The sequence below is a fragment of the Nicotiana sylvestris genome, chromosome 1 (genome assembly GCF_000393655.2).
Source record: "Nicotiana sylvestris chromosome 1, ASM39365v2, whole genome shotgun sequence".
In the NCBI taxonomy this organism is placed as follows: domain Eukaryota; kingdom Viridiplantae; phylum Streptophyta; class Magnoliopsida; order Solanales; family Solanaceae; genus Nicotiana; species Nicotiana sylvestris.
The window spans coordinates 47,216,030-47,235,275 of NC_091057.1; the positions used below are offsets into that span (position 1 = coordinate 47,216,030).

Below are 19,246 nucleotides of genomic sequence, written 5' to 3' on the forward strand. Positions count from 1 at the left end.
GATCTCAGCTAACCTCTCGGAAGAATAGGAGACTGCCACAAGAATGAACTGTTCTGACTTGGTCAGCCTATCAACAATAACCCACACGGCATCGAACTTCCTTTGAGTCCATGGGAGTCCAACAACAAACTCCATAGTGATACGCTCCCACTTCCACTCAGGAAATCTCAATCTTTTGGAACAAACCACCAGGTCTCTGATGCTCGTACTTAACTTGCTGACAATTCAAACACCGAGCCACATATGCAACAATATCCTTATTTATCCTCCTCCACCAATAATGTTGTCGCAAATCCTGATACATCTTAGCGGCGCCTGGATGAATAGAGTACCGGGAACTATGGGCCTCCTCTAAAATCAACTCTCGGAGTCCATCCACATTAGGCACACAAACTGGACCCTACAGCCTCAAAACTCCATCATCACCTAATATAGCCTGCGTGGCACCACCGTACAGCACCGTGTCCCTAAGGACACACAAATGAGGATCATCATACTGCCGATCTCGGATATGCTCCAATAGAGAAGAACGAGTGACTGCGCAAGCTAACACCCGGCTGGGCTCAGAAACATCCAACTTCACAAACTGATTAGCCAACGCCTGGACATCCAAAGCAAGCGATCTCCCACCGACCGGAATATACACAAGACTGCCCATACTGATTGACTTCCTACTCAAAGCATCGGCCACCACATTGGCCTTTCTTGGATGATATAAGATGGTGATATCATAGTCTTTCAATAACTCCTACCACCTTCTCTGCCTCAAATTTAGCTCCTTCTACTTGAACAAGTATTGCAAACTCTTGTGATCCGTGAACACCTCACAGGACACACCACATGGATAATGCCTCCAAATCTTCAATGCGTGTACAATGGATGCTAACTCTAAATAATGGACCGGATAGTTCTTCTCATTAAATTTCAATTGAAATGAAGCATAAGCAATGACCTTGCCAACCTGCATCAATACCGCACCAAGTCCAATACGAGATGCATCACAATAAACTGTATATGGCCCTGAACCTGTAGGTAAAACCAACACTAGTGACATAGTCAAAGCTGTCTTGAGCTTTTGAAAGCTCACCTCACACTCATCTAATCACCTGAACTGGGCACCCTTCTGGCTCAACCTAGTCATCAGGGCTGCAATAGATGAAAACCCCTCCACAAACCGATGATAATAGCCTGCCAAACCTAAGAAACTCTAGATCTCTGTAGATAATGCAGGTCTAGGCTAGTTCTTGACTGCCTCTATCTTCTTCGGATCTACCTGAATACCCTATGCTATTACAACATGACCAAAAAATGCAACCGAACTCAACAAGAACTCAAACTTCGAAAACTTAGCACACAACTGACTATTTCTCAAAGTCTGAAGAACCACTCTCAGATGCTGCTCATGCTCCTCCCGGCTGCGGGAAGAGTTCAAAATATCATCAACGAAGACTATCACGAATGAATCCAAGTAAGGCTTGAACACTCAGTTTATCAAATCCATAAAAGCTGCTGGGGCATTTGTCAACCCGAATGACATCACCAAGAACTCATAATGCTCATACCGAGTGCGAAAAGCTGTCATAGGGACATCGGATGCCTTAATCCTCAACTGATGGTAGCCAGATCTCAAATCAATCTTTGAAAATACCTTGGCACCCTGAAGCTGATCAAACAAATCATCAATCCTCGGCAATGGATATTACTTCTTGATTGTAACCTTGTTCAAATGTTGTTAATCTATACACATTTTCATTGATCTGTCCTTCTTCTTAACAAACAACACTGGCGCACCCCAAGGCGAGATACTAGGTCTAGTGAAGCCTTTATCAAGCAAGTCTTGCAACTTCTCCTTCAATTCTTTCAACTCAGGCGGGGCCATACAATACAGCGGAATAGAAATGGGCTGAGTGCCCAGATCCAAATCAATGCAGAAGTCAATATCCCTGTTGGGTGGCATACCCGGCAGGTCTGAAGGAAATACCTCAGGAAACTCACGAACAAGAGGCACAGAATCCATAGAAGGAACCTCAGCACTAGAATCACGAATATATGCCAAATAGGCCAAACACCCCTTCTCAACCATACGCCGAGCCTTCATATATGAGATAACACTACGGGTAGAATGACCAGGAGTCCCTCTCCACACTAAACGAGGCAAACCCGGCAAGGCTAAAGTCCTGGTCTTGGCATGACAGTCCAAGATAGCGAACTAGTCTATCCCCAATATGACATCAAAATCAACCATATCCAGAAGTAACAAATCTACACGAGTCTGAAGACCCCCAATCACAACTATACATGAACGATGGACACGATCTACAACAATAGAATCACCCATTGGTGTAGACACATATACAGGAACACTCAAAGAATCACTAGGCATGACCAGATACGACGCAAAATAGGATGACACATAGGAGTATGTAGACCCTGGATCAAATAGAACTGAAGCATCTCTACTACAAACCAAAATAGTACCTGTGATAACTGTATCGGAAGCCTCAGCCTTAAGCCTAGATGGAAGAGCATAACATCAGGGCTGGGCCTGACCACTCTGAACTACATCTCTGGGACGACCTCCTGCTGGCTGGCCTCCACCTCTAGCGACCTGGGCTCCACCTCTAACACCTTTATCTCCACCTCTAGCACCTCTACCTCCACCTCTAGCTGGCTGAGCGGGTTGTGGAACACTCGGTGCCTGAACCATGGTGTGAGAACCCTGGTGCTGAGAACTGCTCAGTGCTCGAGGGCAAAATCTAGCAATATGCCTCATGTCACCACAAGTAAAACAAGACCTCGACTGCTAGGGATTGACGACCCTAAAAACTCTGAAGCGGAGGTGCACTGATAGGAGCTGGCGATGCACTATAGGACTGCTGATCAGAATACTGCATGTGAGAACCACGACCACTTGGGGCACCATGAGAAGCCTGAAGTGTTGACTGAAACAGCCTGGGAGGATGGACCCTACCAAAAAAATCCCTACCTCCAGATGAGGCACCACTGAACCTGCCGGAATGACGAAACCTCTTGTTAGACCCCTGACCACCCCCCTGCGATAGAACCATCTCAATTCTCCTGGCCACATTAACCGCCTCCTGAAAAGAAATCTCACTCCCTATCTCCTTAGCCATCTGCAATCGAATAGGCTAAATGAGTCCCTCAATGAACCTCCTCACTCTGTCTTTCTCAGTGGGAAGTATAAGAAGAGCATGATGGGCCAAGTCAATAAATCTGGACTCGTACTGAGTAATAGTCATAGAACCCTACTAGAGATGCTCAAACTGCCTCCTATAGTCCTCCCTCTGAGTGATAGGAAGAAACTTCTCCAGAAAGAGCTAAGAGAACTAATCCCAAGTCAAAGCTGGTGACCCAACTGGACTAGCCAAACAATAATCTCTCCACCAAGTCTTGGCGAATCCAGACAAGCAAAAAGTAGCAAAGTAGACCCCATTGGTCTCCACTATCCCCATGTTCCTGAGAACCTCATGACAACTGTCTAAATAATCCTGGGGATCCTCAGAAGATGCACCGCTAAAAGTGGCGGTGAAGAGCTTGGTAAACCTGTCCAATCTCCACAAGGCATTAGCAGACATAGCTGCTCCATCACCAGTCTGAGCTACCATACCCGGCTTAACTACTCCAACTGGCTGAGCTACTGGAGTCTGGAACTGGGGAGCCATCTACTCCGGAGTTTGGGTAGCAGGAGTCTGGGCTCCTCCTCCAGCCTAATAGACGGCTGGTGCTACAGGAAGCAAGCCTGCCCAGGTGACACTCTCCATAAGGCCCACTAGACGGAGCAGAGCATCTTGGAGTACTGGTATAGCAATAAAACCCTCTAGGACCTGAGTTGGGCCCACCGGTACGGCCTGGGCTGGAACCTCATCATCAAACTCAACCGGAGGCTCCGCCGCTGGTGCTGCTGCTCTGGGCTGAGCTCTACCCCTGCCTCGGCCTCTAGCACGGCCTTGGCCTCGCCATTTGCCCCTCGTAGGAGATGCTGTTGGGGGCTCGGGCTTCTGGTCAATGGATGAGGAAGTGCGTGTTCTCGCCATCTGTGAAAGAACAGAGTAGAAATTCAATTAGCATTGAGAAACCAAACCGCACGATAAGAAAGAATAGATGTGAAGTTTTTCCTAACTCTGTAGCCTCTAAGGGATTAATACTAAAGTCTCTATACCGATCCCTCAGACTCTACTAAGCTTGTCCGTGAATTGTGAGACCTATGTAACCTAGAGCTCTAATACCAACTTATCACGACCCGAATTTTCCACCCTCGGGAGTCGTGATGGCGCCTACTAGAGAAAGCTAGGCAAGCCAACTATTCCGTTTTAATTACCCTTGTCAAGTCTTTAGGTCTTTATAATTTCAAAACAACATATCAAACAAGAGAAATAATAATATCAATAACAAAGCGGAAGGCGAAATCTTAGAATTTAACTTAATACAAAGTTGCGGAAGTCTAAATACAACTCTACCCAGAATTTGGTGTCACAATTTCAGAGACTGTCTAAGATTACTACAAATAAAGTCTGAATAGAAATACACGAATTTGTCTCTGAATAAGTAAAAATAGAAAAAGAAATGATAGAAGGAGACGCCAAGGAAAACAAGAAAGTCAAGAAACGTGCGAAGCTAAAAGAAAATAAAGAAACGAAAAAGGGCGGAAAATTAAAGATAGATTGAATTCAAGAAAGGGTTTCTTGGATTCAAGAAGTCTATTCTTGAAATTGAATCCTAACAACAAAAATTAGCTAACAAAGATCTAATCGACTTTGGTAGAGAATTAAAAACAAGAGATAGATTCTGAAACCCGACCCTTTAGAATAACAAGAACAACAATAAGCCTAAATTTATCACCTTTCTTGAATACCTAGAAGTGATTTAAGATTTTGAAAGATTTTAATCTTACCACTTTAAGTTGAGTCTTAAAGGTTGAAGAATAAATCCAAGAGTAGCCACACACAAAAGTGCAAGAAAACTCTCACAATTTTTGTTGATAATAATCTGAGTCTAAAAATAAAGAAGATACCCCTTATATAGGTAGGAGGGGGTCACTAAATTAATACTAAAAAAATAAGGAAATAAAGTCCTAAACTACTTTGGACAATAAGTCCAACTACCTTAGGAAAAGAAAAATACTAGGAAGCAAAAACCAAGTCATTCTTGGAAAGTAATTCCAAAAATATTAGGAAAAGGAAACATAATCTTAACTAACTAGGAAAGCAATAAATATAGTCCTAAAATATATGGGAATAAGTCTCAAACCAATCTTGGATAGAATCTTGGAAATCTTGAAGGATATTTGCAAGCAACTTGGCACCAACTTGCACTCAACATGTAGCACACCTATTTTACCCTTCTTGGACATCAAGTAAGTCCTTTTTATGCTATTAAAAATGTGGTTTTATGTTGGACTTCATGGGCTGCAAGTTTGGACACATTTTAGATGCCAAAATTGTCCAACGGTGACCTGATTTGGACTTTCTTCAGAGGATATTTCTTGGGATCTAATCCACCTCTTCTTGGACATGAACTTGGGCCATAAAATAATTATAACACCTATATAACTCATATACTTTATCCTAAATCTCTTCCTCTCAACTAACAATTTCTTTGATCGCTCTTGAAGTCCAATGACCTTGTTTTGTAGCTTTTTAGCTTGAGATCTTGTTAAAGGCCCTCTTTGAAATTTCAAAGCTTCATCCTTGTCCTTGAATAGATTTGAACTTCCTGGGATGATATAATTCCCCTCTTCTTGAAGAAGATTCATCCTTGAATTTTGACCTTGCAAGAAAACGAAGACAGACACTAGTAAATGGCATCCACTAATATGAAAAATGGTAAAACTAAAACAAGATAGTGACCATGTGTCCACTTAACCCAATTAAGCCTAATAGGTGTAAATACTCCTTTATAAAGTATATGGACATCATCATCCCAATAAAATTTATGACTACTTAGATTTGTCCCATAAAAACCTCTCTTAAGATAGTCAAACAAATGTGCATGACAATGAAATTACAAAAGATTGATCACGCGTCCATTTAAAACAAGTATCTCTACTACATGTATCAAATAAGATACTTTTATGATATAGCCAAGTATCGATTACAAATTTTATGGATTCTTCTACATATAAGCTATTCAAAGAAGCACATAAATTCACAAGAAGGTTATAAGAATGTTACACCCCAAGTTTTCATACGTGAGAGTACGTCGTAAGTTATTGATGTAAGCTCGGAAATGAGATTATATTTGTAAGAAAATAAAGTAAGTTAATCATGTTACCTTGGAGGTTAAAAATATTTAAGATCATGAATAACGAGTACCAAGAGGGTTGGAAATCTTAGAAGCTAAACCAATTGAAGAAAATAAGTTTCGTCAAAAGTCGACAAGTTTGGAATGTTATAACATGTACTTTGGGGTGAGACTAGGGTTCTTAACATGATAAGGAGGTTATTCTATGAGTTATTTTAGTCGTATGATATTCATTTTCTACATTTTGAAGGCAAGCAAGTTGTGGAACAAGAGTTGGCAAAGGTCATCACAAGTTACATTCATAAATTTGCTGAAATTTAGGTCAAATGTATCTGAGCATTTATCCAAATATACTTGGAATCATGGGGTGTTCTACCTACCAAATTGAAGTTCTACGAGTCTACTTTCTAGCGCATTAAACCGTTCGTCAATACGACATCGGAGTAGAAAGATATTTGCGAGACCGCGCAAGCAGCTCCCAATGGGACCCACTTAGGCGGTGGTTGACCTACTTCAATTTATAAACGATTTGGACGCCTATTTTTGCTCATTTTTCAACTAATATTCGTCTCCAAACTTCTCCTAACCCTCCTAAACATATACCACAAGGGTTTGAAGTGATTCCAAAGTGATTACACCATATTTCAACATCAAAACTTAGTTCTAGTGAAGAACAACACCTCTTTGAGGTTGTGTTGTCATTGAGGATTGTTGTGGGCTGTATTTGGATGAAATTCCAAGTTGTTGCTGCTGTCTAAGGTGAGTATAACAGCCTACTAATTGTGCTTAATCTTTATTGTATGTTGGTTAAGTTGTTAGGATGATAAACTACAAGATAATACTTGGATTAGCTTAAGTCACTTCTATGGTGTTGTATTGCTATTAAGGGTTGTTGTAAAATGAATATAACTTGGATTTTGACTTGAAGTTACTGTAGGAGGTATGTATATTGTGTTCTTGCTTGTGCCTAAGGTTATCTTGATATTGATTAAGTTAAATGGATGGGCTAGACATGAACTAGTGAATAAAGTTGCTAGTTGGGGATAGTTGAAGTTGTGGATTATTTTCGTTGTTATAAATATATGGTATAAGGCTGGAATCATTGATTAATGACTTCATTATCAAGTTAATGATACTTTTATGTTGAAGTAAGAAGTCTATAAGGATTGATAAGGGGTATACGGATTCCAATCGGAGTTTGCCGCTCGTCGTAATGTAGTTGTGACTTGTTGTTGTATGGTGTCTTGATATTGATAATTATGTATTGATGGATTGCTCTGATCATTGTTGTTTGTATATGGCATTGGAGGAGTCCCTTGTTACAAGGGAGATGCTGCCAAAATTTACGTAAACGAGCTACTAGCTTAAGTTATAGACTTAGCCTTTGCTCAGCACTGATTTTGAATCTCCTTATACTATGATAGATTGAGTTGACTTGTTTGAAGAGTTGCTTGGAAGTGATTAAGGACTCAACGGGTTTAAGGTATGTTAAGGCACTTTCTTCTTTCTTTTGGCATGATCTAAAGTGAAATGAATACGCTACTTCATAACGGATCTACTCCTAGCAACTAAGGTTGTCCATGTTGTTCTTTCCTTATAAAATTATTCTAAGCAAGTGTGTATGATCCTTGAATCCTACTAAGGTTCATATTGAGGGTATGGATGTCCATAGTGCTCTTAAGTCACTCCAAAAGGTTTAGAAGGTGATTCCATGAGTCTAGCATGCATTATATATAGTATCTATTTTACTCTACCGAGCCGCTCTATAGTCGGCCGGGTACGACACCTATTGTGCAACCACTGATCAATTGGGTTTACCGAGTTCCACGTGGCCGGGTACGATTCTACTGAACCTTATGATGGTTGGGTACGCTTTTATCGAGTCCTCTTTGAGGCCGGGTACGATATGATGATGATGATTCCCACAGAGGCAAATGTTTTTAAAAAGTTTATGTATATATATGTATTATGCATTTCATATCAGTAACCCCAGAGGCACTCAGATGTTACAGGTTGTATCTCCTCTATCTCTCTCTTTACATTACTGTTCTTGTAAGCTTTCCTGCCTAACATAATCGGTACTTTATTCGTACTGACATCCCTTTTGCCTGGGGACGCTGCATTTCATGCCCGCAGGTCTCGATTGATAGGTTGACAGTCCTCCTAGTAGGCTATCAGCTCAGCGAAGGTGTTGGTGCACTCCACTTGCTCCGGAGTTGCCTATTTGGTCAGTATGCTTTGGATATGTATTGATTGGTATGGCGGGGCCCTGTCCCGACCTTTATGATTTTATGTACTCTTAGAGGCTTGTAGACAGATGTCAGGTGTATGGATAATCGTATGGCCTTGTCGGCCTATGTTTCGAGTTTACTAATGGTCATGTCGGCCTTATAGGCCCGTATGTCACATATATTAGTTTGTATATCATGTTGGGTCTTCATATGTTGAGTATTCCCTTATGTTTTATTCTTGTTATCTCATGACGGGTTTTCTGGCTCATTTACTCATGATAACATGTTAAGAAAGATATGTTACGTTGGTACTCGGTTGAGTAAGGCACCGGGTGCCCGTCGCGGCCCTTCGGTTTGGGTCGTGACAGAAGTGGTATCAGAGCAGTTCTGTCCTAGGGAGTCTACAAGCCGTGTCTAGTAGAGTCTTGTTTATGGGTGTGTTGTGCACCACACTTATAAGCAGGAGGCTACAGGGCATTTAGGTCTGTCACTCTTTCTTCTTACTCTAGATCGTGCAGTAGAGCTCAGTTGTAAGAATTCAAACTCCTAAATTCGACTTTAGTCGTAATACAACGATACCTACATCCACAAAGACTGTTGGTAAGAGATTGCATGTGGATGTGGAAGAGTTGAGTCAGAGGAACTCGATTTCACATCATGCTTATGATTAGTAAATGTGAGGTCTTCAACAGATTATGTGTGTACTAAGATGTGTATGCTTCTTAATAAGGAGCCTTAAGGCACGGATATCTATTCACGAATATGGTGAAAATCTATGAGGAATTCAGAAGCTAGATACAAGTTTTAACAAGTAAAAGAAGTAAGGTGAAGAGGGGTACGAGGCACCCAGATAATGAAGATTATCAATATTTTCAAATCAGGCAGAGAAATATAAGCATTTTGGTACCTTCATCAATGACAGAGGTAAGTACAATTGGCCACACCCATCTCAGTTATGTTCTATGGGAGCTAACAGATATTATTTAAGAGAAAGATGGGATATCAGGATCCAGTTGGAGTTAGAGTAACCCAAAAATTGTGGATAGGTTGTTATCATTAACTAACGTTTCCGAAAGATGGTGCAAATGTGGTAATAGATCTCCTTCTAAGACACCCAGATGGTGAACTCTAGAGTAGTACAATCAGATACGAATACTGGAATATTCAGAAATTTCAGAAGATAGGCAGTGGGATCCTAGAAGGGACAAATATTTACCTTAGTATGACTCTAGCCCCGAGGAAAAAAAAGAATGTTAGGCATTCCCAAGAGCCAGTGAGATGAAGCTAAGGGAGCTTATAGGGAAAGAACTTTTTGTTGAAGTTTTCAGAATAAAGTGATAAACAAAAAAAATATTATCCGGAGAATAAGAAGAAAATAAATGAAGCATCATGAGTAAGATGTGATATAGGGGTTATAACAGTAAATCAAAATATGACACGATGACAGAGTCTATAGTCAAGTGAAGGAAAATACAAGAGGTGACAAGCCTTAATGCAATAAAAGAGTATAAGCCATAAAGTCATATTCTTATTTCGAGAAATGAGATGGTGACTTCAATGTGATTACCAGGAGGAAAGGTTAGACCCCAGAGTAATAAAAATCAGTATGGGCTAGTGAACAAGATAAAACCGAACATGAATTAGGGACCGGAGGATTTGATAATGGTCGACATCGTGAGAATTTCAAAGATCGTGCTCCAACAATACTAGAATAGACAACAGACGAATAACCTTTAAAGGCCATTTAGGAAGTCGCTTACCTAAAGCAAGCACTCTGAGAAAAGTTAATCTTAAGGGACTAAGTGTGTCAGTTACAGTAGGTGTCACCTTCGTGCATAAGAAATTTATTTATCCTTGGTACAGAAGGTTACCATAAGGTGATTAAGGTTCATTGATAATGTGAAAAAACGCCAAATATGAAAAGGTAAAACAACTATAGGTAGATCGTCGTAGTACTAAATCTTAGTACTCCCCTAAAGAGGGGAATATGGTGTGATATGATATTAAGTCAGAGTTAAGCGGTTTAGTTAACTATGTAATGGTAAAGAAAGAATGTGGTAAAAAGGAGAAAGGGATGATGTTGCATTTATTCAGTTCCTGCAGATATGTTGCGACTCCAGAACATTATACAAGCACGACACCGGAGAGAGGCAGTAAAAGTTTTCGGCCAGGATGTTATTGATAAATAAGTGTGAATGGACACTTGATACATCAGGAGCTAGTGGCGAGAGATAAGTTAAGACAAAGGATATATCCCAAGAGGGATTATGCAGAATATATATATATATATATGAGAATGGACCAACGAGTAATTAGTAGTTGATTCAGGAAGAGCCCAGTAATGGATAGACAAGAGGTCATAGATAAATCAATAGATCATGCAAGATAAATGTAGTGAATCGTAGCATAGTGAATTCAGTCTCGCAGATACGAGATCACAATCATTTGAAAAAAATTTCAGATAGGAGTTGAGGCAGTTAAAGGTACCATTTTTAAGGTTTATGAAAATAAGAGAGAGTGCCACTAAGGAGACAATAAAAATTTGAGCTTAGAAGTAACCCTACGAGCACAAAGGCATAAATTTATGTAACTAAGGATTATTATAGGCGAGTAAGAATAACGAAAATTACCTTCGGGTGTACGATATATCAAGCTCGCAACTTTACAAGAGCCAGAAGGTCTCCCTAAGTACTATAATGAAAGACTAGCTGAGGAAATAAGGAAGAAGGTTTCCACCTAAGCATAGTGAGCTAAAGAGTAAATGATCCTGTAACAACAGTCTCACTACAATATTGTATACACTCCATAAGAAAGTGGCACCTATCATGGCTAATGAATGGTAAAAAAAGCCATCAAAGGTGATGTTTGAGATCATATGAGGTACAGGAAATTATAGTATTCGTGGGCAAAATGACAAGCCAAGTATTCATGCAACAAGTGATAGAACGACCAGCAAAAGTAATTGCTTACATTTAAGGACAACTGAGAAGGCACAAAAGGAAATTTATGGTGCTAGCAAGTTAAAGGAAGGTTGCGAGTAGTATAAATAGATCGGTGTAGGTCCTAAGGTAAAGTATTGTAGAGCAACAAGGTTTTAGGTAGATAGGACTAAGGATATGAAAAGGTGAGCGAGAAGGTGACGAGAATATGTATGTCCTCGGGATTAAACCCATCAAGACAAGGGAGCTGATGATTTCCATATGTAATAAAAAGCTCGGTACAGCCTGAATAAACACAGAGGAGTCTGAGACTAAGTGCATTTAGAAGAGATGGAATGCTGCCCTGGCAGTAGAATAAGGGTCTAATTGTGATAGATAAGAGGATGATATTTAGGCCTTTGATTGAGTAACGATTGAACGAGAAAGGGATTTCATTAATTGCACGGGATTAGAATACCCCCATAAGATGAATCGCGTTGGGATGCAATGAAATACGGTTATTGAAGTATAGTATTATCCCTAGGTGGATCAGGAAAATCACTTCATATGTTCCCCGATAAGATGTGAGCCCTAGTGACAGTGTATTACGTAAGAGGTTGCAAGTTATCAGTGATAGATTATAGATCAACATTAAGGTGAATAAACAATAGATGGGTACAAGTTCCAAAGTTCGAGATGAGATTTGTTTGTTATTCTTAGATGAATAATAATGAGGAAGCACTAAAGGACTTAGATTTATACATATAGGATAAGCAGCGAGAGAGTAACCTGGAGTTGGGTAGCAAACCTCGGTAATAATAAACCGAAGTAAGTTTTATGGTATAGTATAACCTACCTAGATGTAGTAAATCCATAAGGATAGATATACAAGGCTATGAAACAAGAGATAGAAATAGTCTTAAGTTCGATAAAGTACCAAGCGAAAGACATCAGTACACCTATAGATGCCTAGAGGGACAGCTTGTCATAATTCTGTATATGTTCATAAAGTGAGGCTTAGAGATTGGCTAAAAGATGGAGGAAAAAGAGAAGACGAGTCGCTAGGCGCTCATACAAGGACACAGTCGTACATACTGCATGACATAAGGTAGCAAATGTTACGATGTTGGAAGAATTCCGACCACATGTCATGGCGTGACAAAGAGGCCTAAAAGGGGGGAATGCCCAAGCATTTGGATTTATTCACAAAACAGTTGCTTAGATGGAAAGATGAGCATTAAAGTATTCGTAAGAGCCATAGTTTATGAAACTGATAAGCGCATTAGTCAACATTCGAGGACGAATGTTCCAAAGGGGGGAATGATGTTACACCCCAAGTTTTCATACATGAGAGTACGTCGTAAGTCATTGATGTAAGCTCGGAAATGAGATTATATTTGGAAGAAAATAAAGTAAGTTAATCATGTTACCTTGGAGGTTACAGATATTTAAGATAATGAATAACGAGTACCAAGAGGGTTGGAAATCTTAGAAGCTAAACCAATTGAAGAAAATAAGTTTCATCAAAAGTCGACAAGTTTGGAATGTTATAACATGTACTTTGGGGTGAGACTAGGGTTCCTAACATGATAAGGAGGTTATTCTATGAGTTATTTTAGTCGTATGATATTCATTTTCTACATTTTGAAGGCAAGCAAGTTGTGGAACAAGAGTTGACAAAGGTCATCACAAGTTACATTCATAAATTTGCTGAAATTTAGGTCAAATGTATCTGAGCATTTCTCCAAATATACTTGGAATAATGGGGTGTTCTACCTACTAATTGAAGGCCTACGAGTCTACCTTCTAACGCATTAAACCGTTTGTCAATACGATATCGGAGTAGAGAGATATTTGCATTTTCGCGAGACCGCGCAAGCAGCTCCCAATGGGACCCACTTAGGCGGTGGTTGACCTACTTCAATTTATAAACGATTTGGACGCCTATTTTTGCTCATTTTTCAACTAATATTCGTCTCCAAACTTCTCCTAACCCTCCTAAACATATACCACAAGGGTTTGAAGTGATTCCAAAGTGATTACACCATATTTCAACATCAAAACTTAGTTCTAGTGAAGAACAACACCTCTTTGAGGTTGTGTTGTCATTGAGGATTGTTGTGGGCTGTATTTGGATGAAATTCCAAGTTGTTGCTGCTGTATAAGGTGAGTATAACAGCCTACTAATTGTTCTTAATCTTTCTTGTATGTTGGTTAAGTTGTTAGGATGATAAACTACAAGATAATACTTGGATTAGCTTAAGTCACTTCTATGGTGTTGTATTGCTATTAAGGGTTGTTGTAAAATGAATATAACTTGGATTTTGACTTGAAGTTACTGTAGGAGGTATGTATATTGTGTTCTTGCTTGTGCCTAAGGTTATCTTGATATTGATTAAGTTAAATGGATGGGCTAGACATGAACTAGTGAATAAAGTTGCTAGTTGGGGATAGTTGAAGTTGTGGATTATTTTCGTTGTTATAAATATATGGTATAAGGCTGGAATCATTGATTAATGACTTCATTATCAAGTTAATGATACTTTTATGTTGAAGTAAGAAGTCTATAAGGATTGATAAGGGGTATACGGATTCCAATCGGAGCTTGCCGCTCGTCGTAATGTAGTTGTGACTTGTTGTTGTTATATGGTGTCTTGATATTGATAATTATGTATTGATGGATTGCTCTGGTCATTGTTGTTTGTATATGGTATTGGAGGAGGCCCTTGTTACAAGGGAGATGCTGCCAAAATTTACGTAAACGAGCTACTAGCTTAAGTTATAGACTTAGCCTTTGCTCAGCACTGATTTTGAATCTCCTTATACTATGATAGATTGAGTTGACTTGTTTGAAGAGTTGCTTGGAAGTGATTAAGGACTCAACGGGTTTAAGGTATGTTAAGGCACTTTCTTCTTTCTTTTGGCATGATCTAAAGTGAAATGAATACGCTACTTCATAACGGATCTACTCCTAGCAACTAAGGTTGTCCATGTTGTTCTTTCCTTATAAAATTATTCTAAGCAAGTGTGTATGATCCTTGAATCCTACTAAGGTTCATATTGAGGGTATGGATGTCCATAGTGCTCTTAAGTCACTCCGAAAGGTTTAGAAGGTGATTCCATGAGTCTAGCATGCATTATATATAGTATCTATTTTACTCTACCGAGCCGCTCTATAGTCGACCGGGTATGGCACCTATTGTGCAACCACTGATCAGTTGGGTTTACCGAGCTCCACGTGGACAGGTACGATTCTACCTAACCTTATGATGGTCGGGTACGCTTTTACCGAGTCCTCTTTGAGGCCGGGTACGATATGATGATGATGATTCCCACAGAGGCGAATGTTTTTAAAAAGTTTATGTATATATATGTATTATGCATTTCATATCAGTAACCCCCAGAGGCACTCAGATGTTACAGGTTGTATCTCCTCTATCTCTCTCTTTACATTACTGTTGTTGTTTAAGCTTTCCTGCCTAACATACTTGGTACTTTATTCGTACTGACATCCCTTTTGCCTGGGGACGCTGCATTTCATGCCCGCAGGTCTCGATTGATAGGTTGACAGTCCTCCTAGTAGGCTATCAGCTCAGCGAAGGTGTTGGTGCACTCCACTTGCTCCGGAGTTGCCTATTTGGTCAGTATGCTTTGGATATGTATTGATTGATATGGCGGGGCCCTGTCCCGACCTTTATGATTTTATGTACTCTTAGAGGCTTGTAGACATATGTCAGGTGTATGGATAATTGTATGGCCTTGTCGGCCTATGTTTCGAGTTTACTAATGGTCATGTCGGCCTTATAGGCCCGTATGTCACATATATTAGTTTGTATATCATGTTGGGTCTTCATATGTTGACTATTCCCTTATGTTTTATTCTTGTTATCTCAGGACGAGTTTTCTAGCTCATTTACTCATGATAACATGATAAGAAAGATATGTTACGTTGGTACTCGGTTGAGTAAGGCACCGGGTGCCCGTCGCGGCCCTTCAGTTTGGGTCGTGACAAAGAACCCATAAATTCCAAAATAAAAATTTCAATATATTCAAGCTCATGATTATAACTTTCCCCAATAATATTCGCAATATCAATGGATTCTACATAATTGCTCAAATCGTCACAGAAAGAGTCATAGATAGGTTCATGAAAGAGTATTTGATGACTAATGTCACAATAATCATGCATATCCTCTTTACTGGAAGCAAGCACTTTTACAGGTTCACAATCAACATGACTAGAGGAATGATTTCCCATCAAATAACAAAACTTACATTCTAGCAATTTATCACATGAAAACTCATTAGGCACTTGAATAAGAGAATAATGAATATTTAACTCATTATAAAGTCTCTTCTGATAAATTTCATGCCTCTTTCCACCAAGTTGGAATGCATAATCATCTATGTCATACTCAATTTCAAAAGGAAGCAAATTACTCTTGCACTTGAACTTAGATATTACAGTTAATGACTTGATATGCATCAAAATATCATCATCTACAAAAATTATAAAGTCACTAACATAAGAAATTAGAGTATAGTTCATTACCTCTAAAAATACCTTGGGTTTCCTAGAAAGGCCAAGAATTCGAATAAACCAATTATACATACCATACTTGGACTTGTTTACCAATGGAACATCTTCACCTTGTATTCTTTTATGCAATGGCTCCAACTTAGCAATGCATTTAGGCAACTCCATGTCATAAACCTGTAAATAAGGATCAAAATAGTCAAAAGGTTCAACAACAAATAAATTAATCAAGCTTTTATCTTCCACCATCCAACAAGAATTGATTTCGCCTAATTCATGTTGGAATCCAATGGGATGCTTTACCACTATCTCTTGCGCCTCACCTATCCTTTTAGAAGGTCTTTCAACATGTGGCTGCACAAAAACATAAGAACTAAAACAAGAAAGAGTTAATGGGTTAGGAAGTAAAGAACATATTTTTTTACTTACACTCTCTTTGACTTTTATCTCAAGACTAACTTTTTCCTCACCCTTAGCCTCTTTTCTCTCACTAAAGTTTTCTTCTTTTTCTTCACTCAAACCCTCATATTTTTCTCTCTCTACCTCACATACTTTTGTTATCTCATTGCCTTTCCTCTTTTCTTTTCCCTCAAGCTCACTCTTTTTCTCACTTGACATCCCATTCTCTTCACTCAACACAACCTCTCCTTTTTTCTCTCTTGGGATGTCGACATGCACTCTCTTACTCCTCTCATTCTTTTCTCTCTCATATTTTTCCATATTCTCTTTAACAATCTTTTCATCTTCACAAATTTGTGAGAGAGTCAAAGGTCCAAGAATGAGTTTCTTCCCGTTAATCTCAAAAGAGTATCTATTTTTTCCTATGTTATATGAAGCTCTTCTGTAAACATACCATGGTTTTCCCAACAAGACATGATAATTATTCATGGGAATCACATCACACCAGATTGCATCCTCATACCTTCCAATAGAGAATAGTAATAACACTCTTTTATCTACTTTTACTCCTCCAAACATGTAGGGTTCAATATGCTCAACATAAGGCAAGTTCAATTTCTCAACCATATAAGTGCTAATTGAGTTATAGCCAAACTCTTTGTCAATTCTAAGGGCACAAATTGCAGACATCACTTTAGCTCTTGTTTGAAAAAATAACTTTATCATTGTCTTTCTTCCATGCGATATACTGTAAGTTCGACTTTTCAAGTTGTTGAGTCATAGCTCGCCTCCTTTCACAATAACTACCTGTTTGAATCTTCTTGAACAAAGATTAGAAGAATTATGTCTCTCTCAAATATTGCTTTTTCCTTCTAATATTCTCACCTCTCTTGCCTTTTTCCACTCAATGCAACTCTTGGTCGTTAATCTTTAGATTTATTAATAAACCTACTTAGTCACAACCCTTAGTGATAAGAATATGGAGTTAGAAAAAGAAAGAAAAGTGAATGACCAAATCTAGGAAGAATAGGAATTGGTTAGTAGAAAAAAACGAAAGAATTTTAGAAAACCCCAAATCCACAAGAATAAGGAAAGAAATTTTCTTAATCTTCAAGAACAAGGATACCCTCTTCTTATTTCCTTTCTTGACTTGGAAACCAAATAATACTTGAATTCTAAAAATAATAATGAGCAATAACACCTTTTTTGGGGCTAATTTTTGTTTTTTTTTGTTTTTGTTTTTGGAGTTTTTTTTGTTGTTGCTCAAGAACCTCCCAAGATTATCAAGATTGAAATCTGGATTAGTCTATGCTCTGGTACCACTTGATAACAACACGATAGGGGATTCAATAATTACTAAAGAAAAACAAGAAAGTCAAAAAACGTGCGGAAGCTAAAAGAAAATAAAGAAACGAAAAAGGACGGAAAATTAAAGATATATTGAATTCAAGAAAGGGTATCTTGAATTCAAGAAGTCTATTCTTGAAATCGAATCCTAACAACAACAATTAGCTAACAAAGAACTAATCGCCTTTGGTAGAAAATTAAAAACAAGAGATAGATTGTGAAACCCGACCCTTTACAATAACAAGAACAACAATAAGCCTAAACTTATCACCTTTCTTGAACACCTAGAAGTGATCTAAGATTTCTAAAGAGTTTAATCTTATCACCTTAAGTTGAGTCTTAAAGGTTGAAGAATAAATCCAAGAGTAGCCATACATAAGAGTGCAAAAAAAATCTCACAATTTTTGTTGATAATAATCTGAATAATTTGAGTCTAAAAATAAAGAAGATACCCCTTATATAGGTAGGAGGGGGTGACGAAATTAAGGCTAAAAAAATAAGGAAATAAAGTCCTAAACTACTTTGGACAACAAGTCCAACTACCTTAGGAAAAGAGAAATACTAGGAAGCAAAAACCAAGTCATTCTTGAAAAGTGATTCCAAAAATCTTAGGAAAAGGAAACATAACCTTAACTAACTAGGAAATCAATAAATATAGTCCTAAAATATATGGGAATAAGTCTCAAAACAATCTTGGATAGATGCATGGAAATCTTGAAAATATTGAAGGAAATTTGCAAGCAACTTGGCACCAACTTGCACTCAACATGTAGCACGCCTATTTTACCCTTCTTGGACATCAAGTAAGTCCGTTATGCTATTAAAAATGTGGTTGTATGTAGGACTTCATGGGCTGCAAGTTTGGACATATTTTAGATGCCAAAATTGTCCAACAGTGGCCTGATTTGGACTTTCTTCAGAGGATGTTTCTTGGGATCTAATCCGCCTCTTCTTGGATATGAATTTGGGCCATAAAATAATTATAACACCTAGATAACTCGTATACTTTATCCGTAAGATCTTCCTCTCAACTAACAACTTCTTTGATCGCTCCTGAAGTCCAATGACCTTGTTTTGCAGTTTTTTAGCTTGAGATCTTGTTAAAGGCCCTCTTTGAGATTCCAAAGCTTCATCCTTGTCCTTGAATAGATTTGAGTTTGCTAGGATGCTATCACTTTAGGTCTTTATAATTTCAAAAAAACATATCAAATAGCGAACATAATAATATCAATAATAAAGTGTAAGGTGAAATCTGACAATTTAACTTAATACAAAACTGCGAAAGTCTAAATACTACTCTATCCAGAATTTAGTGTTACAATTTCACAGACTGTCTAAGATTACTACAAATAAAGTCTGAATAGAAATACACGAATCTATTTCTAAATAAGTAAAAACAGAAAAAGAAATAATAGAAGGAGACGCCAACGCCCGCGGACGCCTGCAGGACTACCTCGGGTCGCCTATTGGACTGAAGGCAGCAACCTCACTGCGGCCAAACGCTCCGGTACCGGTATCTACACACAGTGTAGAGTGTAGTATCAGCACAACCG

At 38.7% G+C, this 19,246-nt stretch overlaps 1 protein-coding gene across 1 annotated transcript; it reads right to left on the reverse strand.

The window, feature by feature from the left end:
- Positions 1–781: 781 nt before the first annotated feature.
- Positions 782–17,036, reverse strand: LOC138869784 (uncharacterized). The gene is made up of 5 exons (XM_070147455.1): positions 16,407–17,036; positions 16,251–16,301; positions 16,025–16,124; positions 15,686–15,910; positions 782–1,026 (listed from the first exon to the last, which is right to left on the reverse strand). The coding sequence occupies exons 1-5, from the start codon at positions 17,034–17,036 to the stop codon at positions 782–784; spliced, it is 1,251 nt and encodes a 416-aa protein (XP_070003556.1).
- Positions 17,037–19,246: the final 2,210 nt, after the last annotated feature.